This window comes from Rhinopithecus bieti, unplaced genomic scaffold (assembly GCF_001698545.2).
Source record: "Rhinopithecus bieti isolate Rb0 unplaced genomic scaffold, ASM169854v2 scaffold_44723, whole genome shotgun sequence".
Lineage (NCBI taxonomy): Eukaryota > Metazoa > Chordata > Mammalia > Primates > Cercopithecidae > Rhinopithecus > Rhinopithecus bieti.
Window position 1 is genome coordinate 94,897 of NW_016817963.1, and position 16,611 is coordinate 111,507.

General features: G+C 40.3%; 1 protein-coding gene across 6 annotated transcripts in view; it reads right to left on the bottom strand.

The window, feature by feature from the left end:
- The window catches only part of LOC108518251 (uncharacterized), a 50,697-nt gene that overhangs the window by 6,278 nt on the left and 27,808 nt on the right, over positions 1-16,611 (bottom strand). For 3 of the 6 annotated variants that reach the window (XR_001882329.1, XR_001882328.1, XM_017856518.1), the window contains one exon: positions 11,716-12,131. Coding sequence is in view for 3 of the 6 variants with exons in the window: in XM_017856518.1 (XP_017712007.1) it covers positions 12,105-12,131 (27 nt within the window). In the remaining 3 variants the exon portion in view is untranslated. Of the gene's footprint in view, positions 1-11,715; positions 12,132-16,611 lie in introns of those variants that run through there. The other 3 variants (XR_001882327.1, XM_017856516.1, XM_017856517.1) reach the window with 2 other exon arrangements.

Consider the following 16,611-nt stretch of genomic DNA (forward strand, 5'->3'; position numbering starts at 1 on the left):
TTTTATTTAAATATTTAAATTATATTAATGGAAAGAAGTACATTTGGAGCTTTTTTTAAAAGAAAACACTCTGGAAGATTTTGTGTTTTTTGAAACTACTTAAAAGTATAAAAACCATTATATTTTAGAGACTGGAAAGATCTTAGGCACCACTTCACCTATTCTATTTGTTTTCTATAACAAAAATTAATCACCTAAATACTTCACTCAAAAACCACCCATAAGATAGTGGTGGAGGTACATATTGAGGTAAGAATCTTTCTACCACATCATGATACTCCTGGTCCACCCCATGGATACGCTATATTGAGTCATAAAAATTTGACAATATATTTGGGATAATAGACTAAGGATCTTATCCAACATAAATACTATTTTCCATCATTTTCACTTATATTCTAAAGCAACAGGCTCTCAACTACAATTATTTCTTCATTTTATGCTTTTGTAATAAGGTAGTCTGTCTAGTCTACCTTATTACTAACTCTGGTGTTACCCTTCGTTGTCTAAACAAGTACCTTGGTTTGACTCATGGCAACATCTCTTCTCTGGATCTGTTCTTCTGGCCATGCCTCAGTTATCACGGTGTCTTCCTAATGCAGTTTCAATGGCCAGCAAAAGAGACGCTTGAGCACCAAGAAGAATACTTTCCAGTCCAATGAGAAGGAAAAGTTCCCATGAACTTCCTTTGATAGTTACACATTCGATATTCATGCATTCATTCAGTTACGAATTCCTTCTGAAGTCCCAGGCACTGGATTATGGGCTGCAGAGGCCAATGCCTAATAAGGTACTGTCCCAGGACTCATGGAGCCCATAGTGTCATGAGGACAAAATGTGTAAACCCTGCACTGTGGATATGGCCAGAGAAAGCAGTAAATAATCGAGGTGCTTTGGGGAGTGAAGAGGAAGGAGCTGTGCCTGGGAAGGATGGCAAACAGCCTATCTAAATATGCCAAATCCAAGCAGTCAAGACACCTAGGTTCTAAAATTTTTACAAGAACAATCTCATTCTCCTCTGATGGAGAAGACACAGCCCAGCTGTGATCTAGTATCTGGGCATTCTGGTCACAGGAACAAAAGGTCGGGAGTCACTGCCTGATCACCAAATAGAACAGAAGGGTGGGTCTCAGGACTTGGAGAGTGGGGATAGTTGGTAAAAATTAGAGAGAACAGACAACAGAAAATCTATTTGAAAACCAAGCCAGCCATCTGTAAGCCTCTTGAGAGACAGTCAAACTGCACAGTTCTGAAAACAAATTCTCAGCTGCTTGAGCAGGCAGGTGGATCAGCCTGGGCTAACTCTGGGAGATCTAATCAGTTGCAGGTGCATTTTGGGTGTTTTAAGTGCATGTTAGTCATAGGGGTAAACTGTCACTTTGCACAGTTGAGGTTGAGGCATAGAACTAGTACTTTCTCTTTACTGGAGTTGCTGCCCCACCTGAGCCAGTGTGGGCTACCAGCCACGCATGAGGTTGGGAGATGTCCAAATCGAATCGCTGTCTTGCCTAAATCTCAGAGCTCTCCAATAACACTAGTTACCTCTCAGGGCTAGGACAAGGATGAGGCAAGGGAGGCACTGAGAATAAGATATAACTCAGGTTCCCACTCTGCACCATCTTGAGCAAGACCAAGTTCTTCCTTAGACCCTGCCTCTTCTTACAGAATATCTTTCCAATTCTAGGAGGAGGAAGGCCTTCAACAATTCTATGGCAGGCAGCACTTACTATACAAGAGAAATGTGGGACAGAGAGGAGCCTGGTCGATTTCCCAAGGACCTCTGACCAAAAATCCCTATTGAATTTTTACAAAGAGATGTTGGTCAGAGGACACAAAATTTCAGTTAGATAGGAGAAATGTTCAAGAGACCTATTGTGCAACATGGTGACTATAGTCAGTAACAATAGGTTGTGTTATTGAAAATTAGGAGAGTAGATTCTAAGTGTTCTCACCACACACACACACGCACGCGCACACACAGACACACACACACGTGAGGTAATGCATGTTAATTAGCTCAATTTAGCCATTCCACAATGTATGCATATTTCAAAACAACATGTTGCACATGATAAATATATATAATTTTTGTCACTTAAGAAACTAGTTTAGAAAAATTTCTATTGGCAGAGTCTCAAAAGCAATGGTCCTCATAGTCCCCAATCTCAAATTAGTAATGGGTTTTTTTTTGTGATTTCTTTTTTTAAAGAAAATATTTGATTCACCTCGTCTCCTTCCATGTGTTTCCTTCACTTCTCCCAGTCGAAAATGCATTTCTCAGCATCTCCCTTCTCTGCTTATTGAAAACAGATTCAAAATATACGCCCCTGGGAAAAAATTTCTTGTGTAAGGCATATTTTTAATTCTGTTGTGGCTTAACCCTTGATTGTAACACCAGAGACCTGCTAAGAACTGTCAACTCTAATGTTTAAACACTATTTTAAGACTAATACATATTTATTACAATCTCCCCTGGGTTTCTCTTCTGAATGAGACTTTAAACCAACAATCATTTTTATAAACAGAGCAATAACCACAAAATATTCAACAAATTAAATACATGGCTTAACAACTATCTAATCCAGAGAAAACGCATAGACATTACTATTTAGATAATATATCCTATTTTTTATTATCCAATTTGCTTCAACTTCATTGTTTTCCTTTTTAAGAAATAAGGCTAGTATTATCATAAACCAGTATCCATGGTTTCCTTTTCATTATGTTCTCTTTTCTCATTATGTTCACTCACCTTAAAACAAGCCTATTTGGGAAAGAGGAAGAAAATAAGGGGAAAAATGATTTACAAGGCAGGAGAGAGACGTTTCCTCTACATGACACCATGGCTCCAAAAGCATTGGGCAGATTTTCCACAAAGGATAAGGAAAGAACTAAACATGTTCTATTTCACAAAATTACAGACAGATTATTGGATGCAAGATGAATTGCACCTCAGAAAGAGCCCATCCTTCTGTCAATGCACACTGGTCATAGAGTCTCATAAAACATTTTCAAACAGCTGAGGGCAAGCCCCGAGATGAGACGTCCCTTCATGCTGGGTTTCCAGGCAGAGGTCACTTTGCCAGTGAGTTTGTTTGCTGCTCAGCTGACGCAGGAGTTAAGTAAAAGCCTCCAGCAGCACAGAAATGTGGGTCTTTCCCTCAGTGATTCAGCACTATCAGCAATCAGACAAACTGTCTCATAAAGTCTGAGCATAAATTACTTCATCTCCACCAATTTGGGTTTAAAGATCATTAAACTCTGAATGCACTTGGAAAACACCTTGTTCATTTTTACTTACTATTAACTCTAGGATGTTTTATATGGTTGACCACAAGAAGACAGGGATAACAAAATACTGCAATTACCCAAGCATAACTTTAACAGAAATCCTCTCATGTTTAGAACTCCGTATAATTCATTAATAATATCCATCAATATCTATGAATATAAGAAAACAGAGGCATTTACCCAAATGAGTAGTTTTTTAAAAAGCTGCCATCTACAAAATCGTATTTTACTGAATCCTCACAAAAATTTTGTGATATATGGCTGAGACTTTAAACCCACTTTTTGATAAGAAACTGAGATCCAGAAGGGTTAGGGCACTTGCTTAACAGCACATCACTTGTTAGTAGCAGAGCTGGGATTTGAACCAGGGTTGTTCCGAATTCTAGTCCAGTTTCTTCCTAATATACTAGGCTGTTTAACTCAGATGATGGCCAGGCTTACTACGACCATTATGCTTAACAATTTTAAATAAATATAAGAATCTAGGTAGCAGACAAGTTCTTCCTGTGCAGTTGGAAAAGTAACTTACATCTTAGAAGCACTTATCCATTTCAAAAGATGACCTTATGAATTACGTCAGTGTTGCATCAATTGTGTAGGACTCATGGTCAATAGGAGAGAAAACTGATTATGTGAACAAACCTAGTCATGCTGGGCCTTCTCTGTTTGTTTCCCACTCTCCTCTCCATCCTTCCCACCTGCTCTGTGCTCTAGGAGGCGGACCTCTGCTAAATGAATTCCTTCCTCACTCTCTGGGGTTTGGTTCAGCCATAAAATATCTTTGCAGGGGCCAGCGAATGGGAGGAAGTTGGGTTGGACTGTGTGCTTCCCCTCCCTGTTGCCTGCTGGACGGAGAGTTGGCAGTGGCTGCATTCTTCCCAGGAGACAGCAATTTGTCTTCACCTTTGGCTTGTTCCCGCTCTGTCCCAAGCCTCTCCCCCTCCCTTTTTCCCCAGTAACTCCACACTCCCTTTACACCTTCTGCCAAAGAAGAACCTGAGACTAAGGCTTGGGTGCAGGTGATCTATTTTGGAACTCAGCTTAGAGAAGAAGAATGAGGGGCAGGAAGAGTGAACACCAGGGAGATTAAAAGCCAACAAGGATGAATTACTGAGTTAACCATTGCTGTTGTCAGTGGGTGCTTCATTCCTCAGAATCTTCTGCAGAATCTTATGAAATACACCTCAGACAGTCTGCTGGGGAGGAAGACAAGGAATGTGCACCAGTCGTCTTCCACTCCTCATTCTTTAAGAGAAGCGCAACCCCACTGACTCACTCACATTTCCAGGTTGCACATGCCAGAAGGCCAGGCAGGGTCCCATAGGCATTGGCATCCTGGCATCAGGGAGGGCCCAGGGCAGGACCTGAAGGCACCATGGAGCAGGCCGTTGGCAGCGGGCCCTGACGGTACAGCTCCGACAAGGGGAAGGGCAGGAGGATTGGGGAAAATGGAGCCCTGCCACTGTTACTGGGGAAGACTTCACTGCCCCTAGTTTGTTTGACTTTTTCCTTAACCCTGACACTCATGGAAACAGTTCCTTCTTTAAACTCTCCTCGAGTTCCCCATTCAATGGGATATCTATTTCGTGTTAAATCCTGCCTGCTTTAATAGCATTCTGTATCTTTTCAACTATTCCTTCAAGACTCTTCCTGTCTTTTCCTCCTTATTCTCTATCCCCAAACAATAACACTTCATGGTTTTATGGTTCCCTCTTTTACCAGGTTGGAGAGGGTCCCCTGAGAATTCATGTTCTTTCCAGAATCTCAGAATGTTACCTTATTTGAAAATAGAGTTATTGCAGATGCAACTAGTTAAGATGAGGTCATCCTGCAGTAGGATGAGCCTTTAATAAAATACAACCAGTGTTCTTACAAGAAGAGAAGAGACAGAGAGACAGAGACACAAGGAAAACAGCTGGTGAAGGCAAATGCAGAGACTGGAGAGCAGCCTCTACAATCCAAGGAAAACCAAAGATTGCCAGCAACTCCCAGAAGCAGCTCCCAGAAGCTAGAACAAAGGCATAGAACAGACTCTTTCAAAATGTCCAGAAGGAACCAACCCTCCTACATCTTGATTTCAGACTTCTGGCCTCTAGGACTATGAAAGAATGAATGTCTGTTGTTTTAAGCCACCCAGTTTGCTGTCATCTGTTATGACAGCCCTGGGAACCGCATACACCTCCCCATCAAGGCCTTCCTTCGAAGTCTCACAGAAGCCTGACAAAGACCCATGTTTTCATTTTCTCTCAACCCATCAAAAACCCATTATCTGTCATGGGTTTATCCTTCAGAGTCACAGCCTTTGCCAGGTGACAGTGGGTGAATGGACTGTCCTTGCTAATGCTTTAAGCAGCTAACTTGATGAGTAGGAACACGATATATCTCTTTCTCTTCCAAAAACTGAACTCTAAGAAAACAACGGCAACATATCTCTTCTGATTAAACTCTGCTTAAGGAAGCTCTTCAAAAACCCTTAATGGCCAGGTAATGGAGAATGATTTGGGTAGCTCCTCAGAGCACACTCTGCAGGCCACGTGCTGCCCTTACATTCTTAGCTTGAATGAGGGCCTCAGCCAGGATGGAGTCATTCTGGAAATCTAAATGCCTGCCCACCTGTTAGGCATCCCAGCAGGAACTACACAGGAACCAGGACTGTAGCAATACAACCCATGGAGAGATAAAATACCAGATCAGCAGCCCGGTGGGCAAAGAGAAACCACACTGGATGGGAACTGTTTTCCCATAAGCACAATTACCTCTTGATACGCATTTGTTGATCATTCCCCACCTTTGTTTCTCCCTCACCTTCCTTTGAACCACTTTTTACGACAAATTAACTCTACCCAAGGAAAAAAAAAATCAAGAGCCAAAATATGCAGCTTGTTTCTCTGGGGTTTCTTGCTTTGATATAGTTCTCTAGATGATATACTTTATCAGGCTAACATGAGGCTTTACATGCTATGGGTGTTTTGTTTCTTATTATCATCTGCAAATGGCAGAGAGTGGAGCTGACCTTCAGTACCTCCCTGCTAGGCTACTCTGCCACCACCAAGCATGGACTTTGAAGATGAGCACGCCCAGGCTGACTCTAGCTCTCCTATTAACTGATGACCCAGAGTAAGTGAATGAGAGCCTGTCTTCTCACCCATGAACTGGGAATAAGAATGCCTCATTGTAGCTGGTTGTGAGGCTTAAACACGTGACTGTTCTTATGGCCCCACGCGGAGTGGCAGGTATTTGGTAAAAGTTAAGAATCCCTTCTCAGAACAACTTCTTCTTTAAGTTCCATTTTAAATCTCACTTTGCCTGGTCATGTTAACTGCAAGGTGTCTCAGCCTCTTTTGGCATTAGTTGTGCAGCAACCATTTATATACTTATTTAATTGGTTTTCTGTTTTGTTTCCCCAACTTTAAGCTGAGACCACAAGTATACACCACGATGTCTGGCTATTTTTTTCTTTTTGCGTGTGTGTGTGTGTGTGTGTGTGTGTGTGTGTGTAGATGGTGTTTTACCATGTTGCCCAGGCTGGTCTCAAACTCCTGTGCTCAAGCAATCCACCTGTCTCAGCCCCCACAAAGTGCTGGAACTACAGGTATGAGCCACTGTGCCCAGCATGAAAAATATTAATAATAACATTCAGGAGGCCATTCTGCGTGTCAGACATCATGCTAAGCACTTCAACAGGGTTGTTGTTAATCCTGACAACAACCGAGTTAGGATATTAACCTTATTTTAGGAATCTAAATGGTAAACCTTACTTTAGACAACTAGTGAATGGCAGAACAAGAATTCACAAGTATGTCTGTATCAATTCTAGCATCAGCTGTCTTAAACAGAATGATGTCAGGTACATAGTAAGAACTCTAAAGTAATCTTTAAAAAAAAAAAAAAAGAAGCCAAGCACAGTGGCTCATGCCTGTAATCCCAACACTTTGGGAGGCCAAGGCAGACAGATCACCTGAGGACAGGAGTTTGAGACCAGCCAGGTCAATGTGGTAAAACCCTGTGTCTACTAAAAATGCAAAAAAAAAAAAAAATTAGCCAGGTATGGTGGTGTACACCTATAATCCCAGCTACTCAGAAGGCTGAAGCAGGAGAATCACTTGAACCCAGGAGGCGGAGGTAGCAGTGAGCTGAGATAGTGCAACTGTACTCCTGCCTAGATGACAGAGTGAGACCAGGTCTCAAAAAAAAAAAAAAAAAAAAAAGAGAGAAGGGTAGGGGGTGTCTCGCTATGTTGCTCAGGCTGGTCTTGAACTCCTGGTCTCAAGCGATCCTCCTGCCTCAGCCTCCCAAAGCACTGGGATTATAGGCATGAGCCACCATGCCTGGCCAGAACTCAATAGTAATCTTTAAAAATTATGAACAGATCTTGATCTATCAGATACCAAAGAAGACATAGATATGCATTTAATGACAAAGCTAATCAAATTTATTCCATGATTATTTTTTAAATGTATTCTTCTTTTTCTTTTTTTCTATTAAATTATCTCCAGTTAGGCTTATCCCTGCTACTCTACCAAAATCACACTTACTAAAATGATTCAAGACCACCAAAGTACTAATTCAGTGGTCACTTCGCAGTGAGTCCACTTCTTTTTCTTGGTCTCTGCAGAGCCAGATGTGGGCATTCAAGCTTTCTTTGAACTTTCTTCACTTTACTTCCAGAACACCAAGGTCTCCTGGGTTTCCTCCTGTCTCACCAGACAGCTCCTTGGCTGGCTTCTCTTCTCCTAGGCCTGTTATAGTTGGTGTGATCCTGGATGCAACCCTTGGCCTCTTCTGTATCTACACTCACCTACTGAATGATCTCATCCAGTGTCATGGCTTTAAACACAGTTCAGTCTGTTCTGCTGTCATATAACATAGTGTTTGTAAAAACAAAAACAAAAGAAACACAACTCTATGCCATGCAAAATACACACAATAACAACCAAAGGTCTTATGCAAAAAATGTGATTGGGGCACAAAACACTTAAAAATGTCAGCAACTGACTGGGCATGGTGGCTCCCACCTGTAATCCCAGTACTTTGGGAGGCCGGGGTGGGCAGATCGCTTGAGCTCAGAAGTTCAAGACCAGCCTGGGCAACATGGTGAATTTCTGACTCTACAAAAAAAAAAAAAAAAAATGCAGAAAATTAGCCGGGTGTGGTGGCATGCCCCTGGAGTCCCAACTACTCAGGAGGCTGAGATTGCAGAATCACCTGAGTCTGGGATGTAAAAGCTATAGTGAGCTGTGATTGAGTCACTGCACTCCAGACTGGGTGCAGGAGAGAGATCTTATCTCAAAATTTTTTTAAAAAAAGAGGAGATAAAGCTGATAAAAAGAATGGCACAGCTTCATACCTATTAAATGGTTAAAAAATGAATAAATACTACGATAAATCTCATAGTCTACCTTGACAAAGACCAGAAGTTTGCTTGGGAAGGATTGTAGCTTATGAGTTAGTGTAAAGTGGTGAAGGAAAGTTTTCTGAAAACAGTGGAGAAGTTACACCAACAGACATGAATAGGTGTAGCTTGTAACAGGGTGAACTGAGGTTAGCTGGTGGATGTTTGAGGTGTGCTTGTGTGAATACTTTGAGTTTTCCTATACAGTTTGGTTCACCTGAGTGCAGTTTTTTATGCATTCACTTAATATTTCTTCCAGAATCAATAGCACATATGCAAATGCAAAATTTGCATTACATTTAAATTGTTCTTGAATACATTTACCTGTATTAGGTCTTCAAAGACTGTTTCTGAATAAAGTCACATTCACAGGTACCTGGGCTTAAGATTTTAATATATGTTTTTGGGGGACATTTCAATCCATAACATAAAATGTGTCCCCACATTTCTAGAAGTCCCACCTAATGTCTCACAAGGATCATTTTTTACCCTTTTATTGACAACTATCCACAGTAAAAAAGACTCTCTGCCTCATCTCCCAGCACACGCACACACACACATGCACACACACACACAGACAACCGAAATGTTTCACAAAACTTACTTTGTGTGTTGCAATCAGATTTTTTTATTCTACTTGATCTACCATGAAAAAGAAAAAGTGCCTGCTCGTTGATTTTATGACCCGCTGATGATTTATGACGTATGTTTTGAAAAACACCACGCTAGAATAAGGAAAAAAGCTCCTACCTTTAAGATTAGGTTAGGTTTTAAAAGATTGTTCCTGACTGTATTTATTTGTAAGTAAAAAGCATGTGATTATTGTTGATTACATTGCACAGGATACAATTTGATTTGCTGTGTGATAGATTTTCAGTCTTCAAAATCCTTTTCGCTGTTTTAAGGTTCATTCCACTTCCATTTCCAGCAGGTTTTCTGTCTCTCTGTCTCTCCCACTTTATTATATTATCTCACATTTTGGTCACTTCGTAATCATTAACCTCTTCTTACCCACTGCTCCATCACTTATCAGACTTGACTGGGTTAATAGTGCTTATTAGTGTGTCCATGTCATCATGAATGTAGGAATGCGCAGGAAGCTAAGGGCCAATGGCTAAATGAACACTTGACTTTCACCATCTGTCATCCTGCAGATTTGAAAGTGGAGGTGCTTCTGTACTTTCAGCCGCTGCGTGGTCTTTGTGGCCTTGGTGGTTTTTACCCTCACTCCTCTTGCAGCCCCTTTGCCTAGAGGGCTGTTATTAAGGAGTATAAACCTTGTCAGTGGGTAGCAGGTGCCAGCTCCTGCCTTCAGTGTTGCTTCTCACTCTGCCCCCGAGGTTGCGTTGTGCCAGCCAAGGCCCTGAGGCCACTCTGCTAAAATGGGAAAAGCTTCCCCTATCCTAGCCCTGCTCCCAACTCAACTGGATAATTCCAAAGAAATACAACTCTGTGATATTTCATGCTGCTCAGATATTTCATGGGAGATCAACCCTCCTTCAATGTTAATTTTGGAAAAGAGCATATTGCAAGTTTAGAGAATGTGCCCCTGTCACATCACATATTCATTGCAAAGTTAGAACCTAAACTCATGTTCCTGATGTTCCTGGGAGCTTTTCCATAAGCTATAATGACTCTTCACCTATTTCACAATATTGCTAAAGGCAGGTCCCGTTCATCTTCAAATAAACTGGGATGAGTAAAACTATTCACGAAATACTTACAATTTGCTAAAGATACTCAAGTCCTCAATTTGTTACAAATCTTAGCCAAGTTGTAATCTTTCTTTTCTCACAATTCTCTTGGCATTTTTTTCCTAGCATCTTCTCCCCTACCACAGCCCCCCGCCTCCACTAGAGCTCACATTTCTCACATTTGAGATGAGAAATCTGAGCTTAGATCTCTCTGGTAGAACAATAAGAACTAACATTTTCCCTCTAGACTAAAATTCTCACCTCTCATACTTTTACTCTTTCTGAAATTCAGCTCTGTGAGAATTGATGTATCCATTTAATGTGGTTTGCTTTTTCATCCTAAAGACACTGTTTACATTGATGGTGCTTTGCAAAATCTTTGTAAATCTGGATAGTACTTTGCAGAATTCATATATATCTTTAAAATATTAAATATACATGAATATCTCTCATGTGTTCATACTATAAATGGGGCTGAAATACTTGAAATTACAAAATTTTTCATGTGTTTCCTAGTATTACAAGAATTACATTGGGAACAGTTTTTGTAATTTAATGAACATGTTTTAGACAGAATTGTAGACTTTCTCTGATGATCAAAGCTTTTGTCAAGACTGGCTGACAACTGGACCTCACTCTCTCTTATGTTCTCTTTTATTTTCCTGGCTCTCACTTAAGCATCTCAAATTCTTCATAATTGTACATGAATGCTGTTAACTACTCAGCCTTCTGACCTACTGTAAATATCTCCAGAAGTCAGAAGATGTGCATAGTCCTCTATTGAGTCTGCAGTCAATGCTTTCTGGAAGCTGGCTGCTCTTTGGGGGAACAGTAGAAGTTAAGGGGTTTCCCTATAAATTGCGCCCCTGACTGCACCATTCAATTCTTTTGGAAAGCCCCTCTCAGGGAAGCATTTTATGCTTTAAAAATAGAGGTTTTTGTTTCTGCAGTGACACAGAACCTTGACATTTCAAAACTGAAAGGAACAAAAGTCAATGACCCAAGGAAAAACAATGATGAGAGAATAAGTAAACCAAGTCTAGTGTAAACAAAGGCAGAAAATATTTTTTATTACAAAATAAGGTTTTAAGACGAGTAGGGGTTGGGTTAAATATAAAAGTGGGAAATTTTTTCTTTTTTAAATACTTGGCAACATTTCCTAGACCAGCCTGCATTAGCCAACAATTTATTTCTGGTTCTTTGAAGTTACTGATTTGACTCAAGTAGAGGTTTTTCCATTAATATCTAAAACTTATCTATTAGTAAGTCTAAAAAGTATTAAATAATAGAATCAAATCATTATCCATTAAAATATTATCAGTATTTATTCCCGCTATTGTCAGACCTACATGTCATCTCTGTGGGATGAAGCATTTATGATTATGTTAGGTAACGTTTAAAAATGCTATATTTATTCAGCTGCAAGTAACAGAGAAGCTAAATACAGGGTTAGAATAGATATGACTTTGCTTATTCTCTCACAACAGGAAGTTTCTTGGGTGGTTGCTGGAGTTGGTTTGGTTACTCAATAATGGCAGGGCCAATGTCTCTGTAATTCCCTGGGCTTGGCCTTTCTCTTATTATTACCAGATAGTTGCTGAAGCGCCAACAATCAGGCCTGTGTCCACAAAAGGAAAGATGTATGTCTTCTTTAATGATGAAAGCAAACTTTTCAAAAACTCTCCAACAGATTTTCACTTCCATCTCATTGGTTAGAGCTGTGTCAATTAGCCACTCCAAAGAAGGATGGACTTCTAAGTAGAGGAAATAGAGAGAGAAGAAGGTTAAAAATGGTTGCTGAATCAGCCAACTCATAATGTCTGTCAGAGTTTTTTCTGGACATTTCTGACACATGATATTATGTAAATAATCCTGGGAATAATTGATGATTCTGAGTCACCTAACTTCAAAATATCAGTGTTACCCAGTCTTTAGATTTTACTGAAGATGAGAAATAAAATTAAATTTTAAAAGTGTCGGTGGCAGACAGAATAAAGGACCCCCAATTATGTCCACATCCTAATCCTTAAAACCCATGATCTTGATATGAAGAGATGGGGAGATGATCCTGGATGACCTAAGTGGACCCAATATCAGTGCAAGTTTTCTTAGAAGAGGGAAGCAAGAGTATTAAAGTCACAGAAGGAAATGTCCTGACAAAAGCTGAGACCAAAGAGAGAGAAAAAGGTTTGAAGACACTACACTGCTGACTTTGAAGATGGAGAAAGGAGCGAGGAACCAAGGAATGCTGCAGCCTCTAGAAGCTAGAAAAGGTAAGGAGGTGGAGTCTTCCCCTGAGCCTCCGAAAGGAAAGTAGCCCTGCCTGCTACCTTGATTTCAGGACTTCTGACCTCCAGAACTGTAAGATAATAAATGGGTGCTGTTTCAATCTAGTATGTTTATGGTATATTTTACCATACCAGTAGGAAACTAATACAGTCGCCCAGATCAGATTAGAATGAAAGCTTCAAATTGCTCTTGAAAAGTAAAAATTAATGCCTTATAAGGCTATGACTACAACCCCCACAAATTATTTCCTGTGGGCACACAAAATAGCAATAATAATTGCTAACACATATTAAATCTTTACCATGTTCCTGGAAAATACCAATTGCATTGTAGGCATTTAATTCCATCCTTACAACAGCCCTGTGAGGTCCATAATAATAGTATCACCCATTTTTCTAAGCACAGATAAATAGACTACCAGGGAACAGGGACCTGAGGACTGGGGGCGTGGCACATGGACAGCAGCAGCACCCATGGGCAGCAAGGCTGGCATGAGCTGGCAGATGGTTGGTAAGGGGTATCTGTGATAGGTGGGAACCCAAGAGATTGTGTGAGACACAGAGAGTCACTTAGAGGACTCTCCTCCCTGTGTTTGTGGACACTGGAAAGAACCTGACCAAAGGCTGGAATTGCATCTGAACCACCGAATGGAGTAATGAACTGTGCAGAGAGTTCTTTGTGTTTGTCCTGCATCTGGAGTAGACCAAGGCTTATATTCACAGAAGCAATGTAAGTCTGACACAGATAACCCAGTCTAAGGCCATACCACCCTGAATATGCCCGATCTCGTCTGATAAACACAACCCAAATAACTTCTCAATTGTAGAGGAAAGTGCCAATGCAATAGAAGACAAAGTTATTCCAGTCTCCCAAAAGTGATGTTTGAATCCTGATAAGTTAATACAAACAGAAAAGCATACAGCAGCCCTTGCTTTGCATGGTTCTGATACAAATGAGTTTCAGTTAACACAGCACTGTGCAAAGGCTGCCTGTATTAAATTCTCAAAGGAACGAAAGTAATGCAGAAAATTACCTGCAAGGATTCAAATGTCAAAAATATATTATATGCTACTGTCTTGAATACTATATTTATCAAAGATAAGTACTTTAATTGTGCACTGAAAATATATACAACAAAGTAAAAGCAACTCTTTAAAATTTAATGTTATTTATAAGCAAGCTTCAAAACTTCCAACTTAATATCATTTTATTTGGTATTTAGTTTAAAACTGTTCCAAAACTTATGGGACAATGTAAGTTTAAAAATAGTGGTTGTTGCAATTATGGATAAAAATAGCTAAAGAACACCAATAACTTCATTTTATTACATGTACAAACATAAGCATCAAAGTGAAAGTAAATGAATCCGGACGCTTTATATTATCAGAAGGAACATGATCTCAAAGGGACATTTAAGTTCATTGTTTAGCCTACCTTACTGTATTTGGTTTGTGTGAAAAAGGAAAAAAGCAAACGAAACAAAAAATACCTCCCCTCAAAGTCCTTCCCTTTCTCTGTGTTTAAGTAGGATTAAGAACCATTCCAAAATTTCGTTGTTGAGCCATGTTAAAAAAAAAAAAAGGTCCTAAAATAACCACTGTTGTGTCCCTTGAGGGAAGAATTCTAATGTCATCAAGCTGATTTTAGATCCTGATTGGGGAAAAGAAAGTGTGTCTCATTCCTGGGAATAAAAGGAGATACACAAACAAGGAAATTGCATGATGAGCTGTTGAGGTTCAAAAAATAAATCAGATGAGGTGTCATGCAGGCTGTCTCCACAACTTAGGGAGGATTTTTTGAGATCTTAGTATTTCAGACTCTTCTTACATCATTCTCCTTTGTCCTAAAAGATGACAGTCCTGAACGTTACTTCCTGTAGACGTAAGGGTGGCTGAAAGGAATGAGGCATAACCGCCTCCATGTCCCTGTTTCCTCCCATTTCCATTATATATTCAGACTGTGACCGTCGCTTCCAGGACCCACTGCTATTTCTGGTGGTGCCTCAGACCTGGCACAATGGGTAGAACAGAATTAAACAAAAGCTTTTCCACTTGACACGTTTCTTTGTCATTTCCAACTCTTGTCATCTCCGTTGTGTGGCTTCCAATTGTGCTGAGGAGGCACTGGAAACATCTCTCCTTCCTGCCCATTTTTAGAATATCGCAGTGGCAGCCCTTTCTTGTTGATGTTAAATTTAGCACAAGAATTTTAGGCACACATTTGAAAGGATTAATAAACTCTAAACAAAACCATACACATCAGAAGTGATTACCATGCAACCACCAACACTGCCTAACAGTATCTCTGTGTGCCTATTAAAACTGTTCCTATTTCATTGTTTTTGTCAGCCTTCAACATAGAGTCATTGTTTGTGAGGATAACTGTGTACTGCCCTGACTGTGGCCTCTGATAGAGTCACAAGTCACGGTTTTTGCATATTCTAGTGAACAGCATTTAATGAATGTATCATTTTAATATCCAACGATGATCCTTACCTCTTATAGCCGATTAAACTGCTCTACCAATAAACCATCATTTAATGAGTTTAATTCAGTGTTCTCAGTAATAAACATTACAAAAGTAGTTTTAGCCGGGCGTGGTGGTGCACGCACACCTTTAGTCCCAGCTACACAGCAGGTTTCCATGGAGGCTGCCTTGAGCCCAGGACTTTGAGGGTGCGTGAGCTGGGATCGTGCCACTGTACTCCAGCCTGAGCGAGAGAGTGAGATACTGTCTCTAAAAAATGGAATTAGATGGATAGATTAGATAGATAGACAGACAGATAGATAGATAGATAGATAGATAGATAGATAGATAGATAGATAGTTTTTGCCACCAATAAATTTGGAAAATTGATTACAATTTGGAAGCATACCTGTGAAGCAGTCTCAGCACACCTTTTGCTCCCACCTCTTGGGAGTTACATAATGGTACTGAATTTCCATATGTTTTTCCCAGACTACTTCTATCTTCCATTAAGCCTAAATGTGAGGCAGAGGGAGATAGAGCTCAAAGCAAGCCCTTTGCCTTTGCACATATGGTGTCCCTTTTCACGAATACTCATTAGAGTCCCCTTGTGTATAATTCAGACGGAAATTCTTCTTTCTATTCCCTTGTTTCACGTTAGATCAAAGGGAAACAATCCATTGCTAGCTCAGAATTTGGCAGGAAGACTGAAATGCCTTTCTTTTATTTTTTATTTTTGCAGTAATGGGGGTCTCAATATGTTGCCCTGACTGGTCTCAAGCTCCTGGCCTTAAATAATCCTCCTGTTAGATCGAGACCATCCCGGCTAATGTGGTGAAACCCCGTCTCCACTAAAAAATACAAAGAACTAGCCGGGCGAGGTGGCGGGCGCCTGTAGTCCCAGCTACTCCGGAGGCTGAGGCAGGAGAATGGCGTAAACCCGGGAGGCGGAGCTTGCAGTGAGCTGAGATCCGGCCACTGCACTCCAGCCCGGGCGACAGAGCGAGACTCCGTCTCAAAAAAAAAAAAAATAAATAAATAATAATAATAATAATCCTCCTGTCTCAGCCTTTCAAAGTGCTGGGATTACAAGCATGAGCCACCATGCCCAACCCTGAGATGTCTTTGTTTTAAAATAAATTTTACTGTTTATATTCGAGGTTTGCAATGTGATGTTATGGGATATATGGACATAGTAAGATAGTTATGATAGTGAAGCAAATTAACATACCCCAGTGAGAGAAAGTAGTGCAGATGTTTTCCTCCTTGCCTGTCTTTGTCCATTCCTAGAGTGGTGGGACTCCAAGGCAAAGTTAGCTTGAATTCACCAGTGATAGTAGTGCTTGGAGAGAAATTTTCTGGTGATAATAAAGCTAAATTGTATGAAATATGTGTGTGCCAGACAATGATCTAAGCTCTCTGTACAAGTTAATTCATGGAAACCTCACTACTGTATCCTCATAGAAGACTATTATTGAC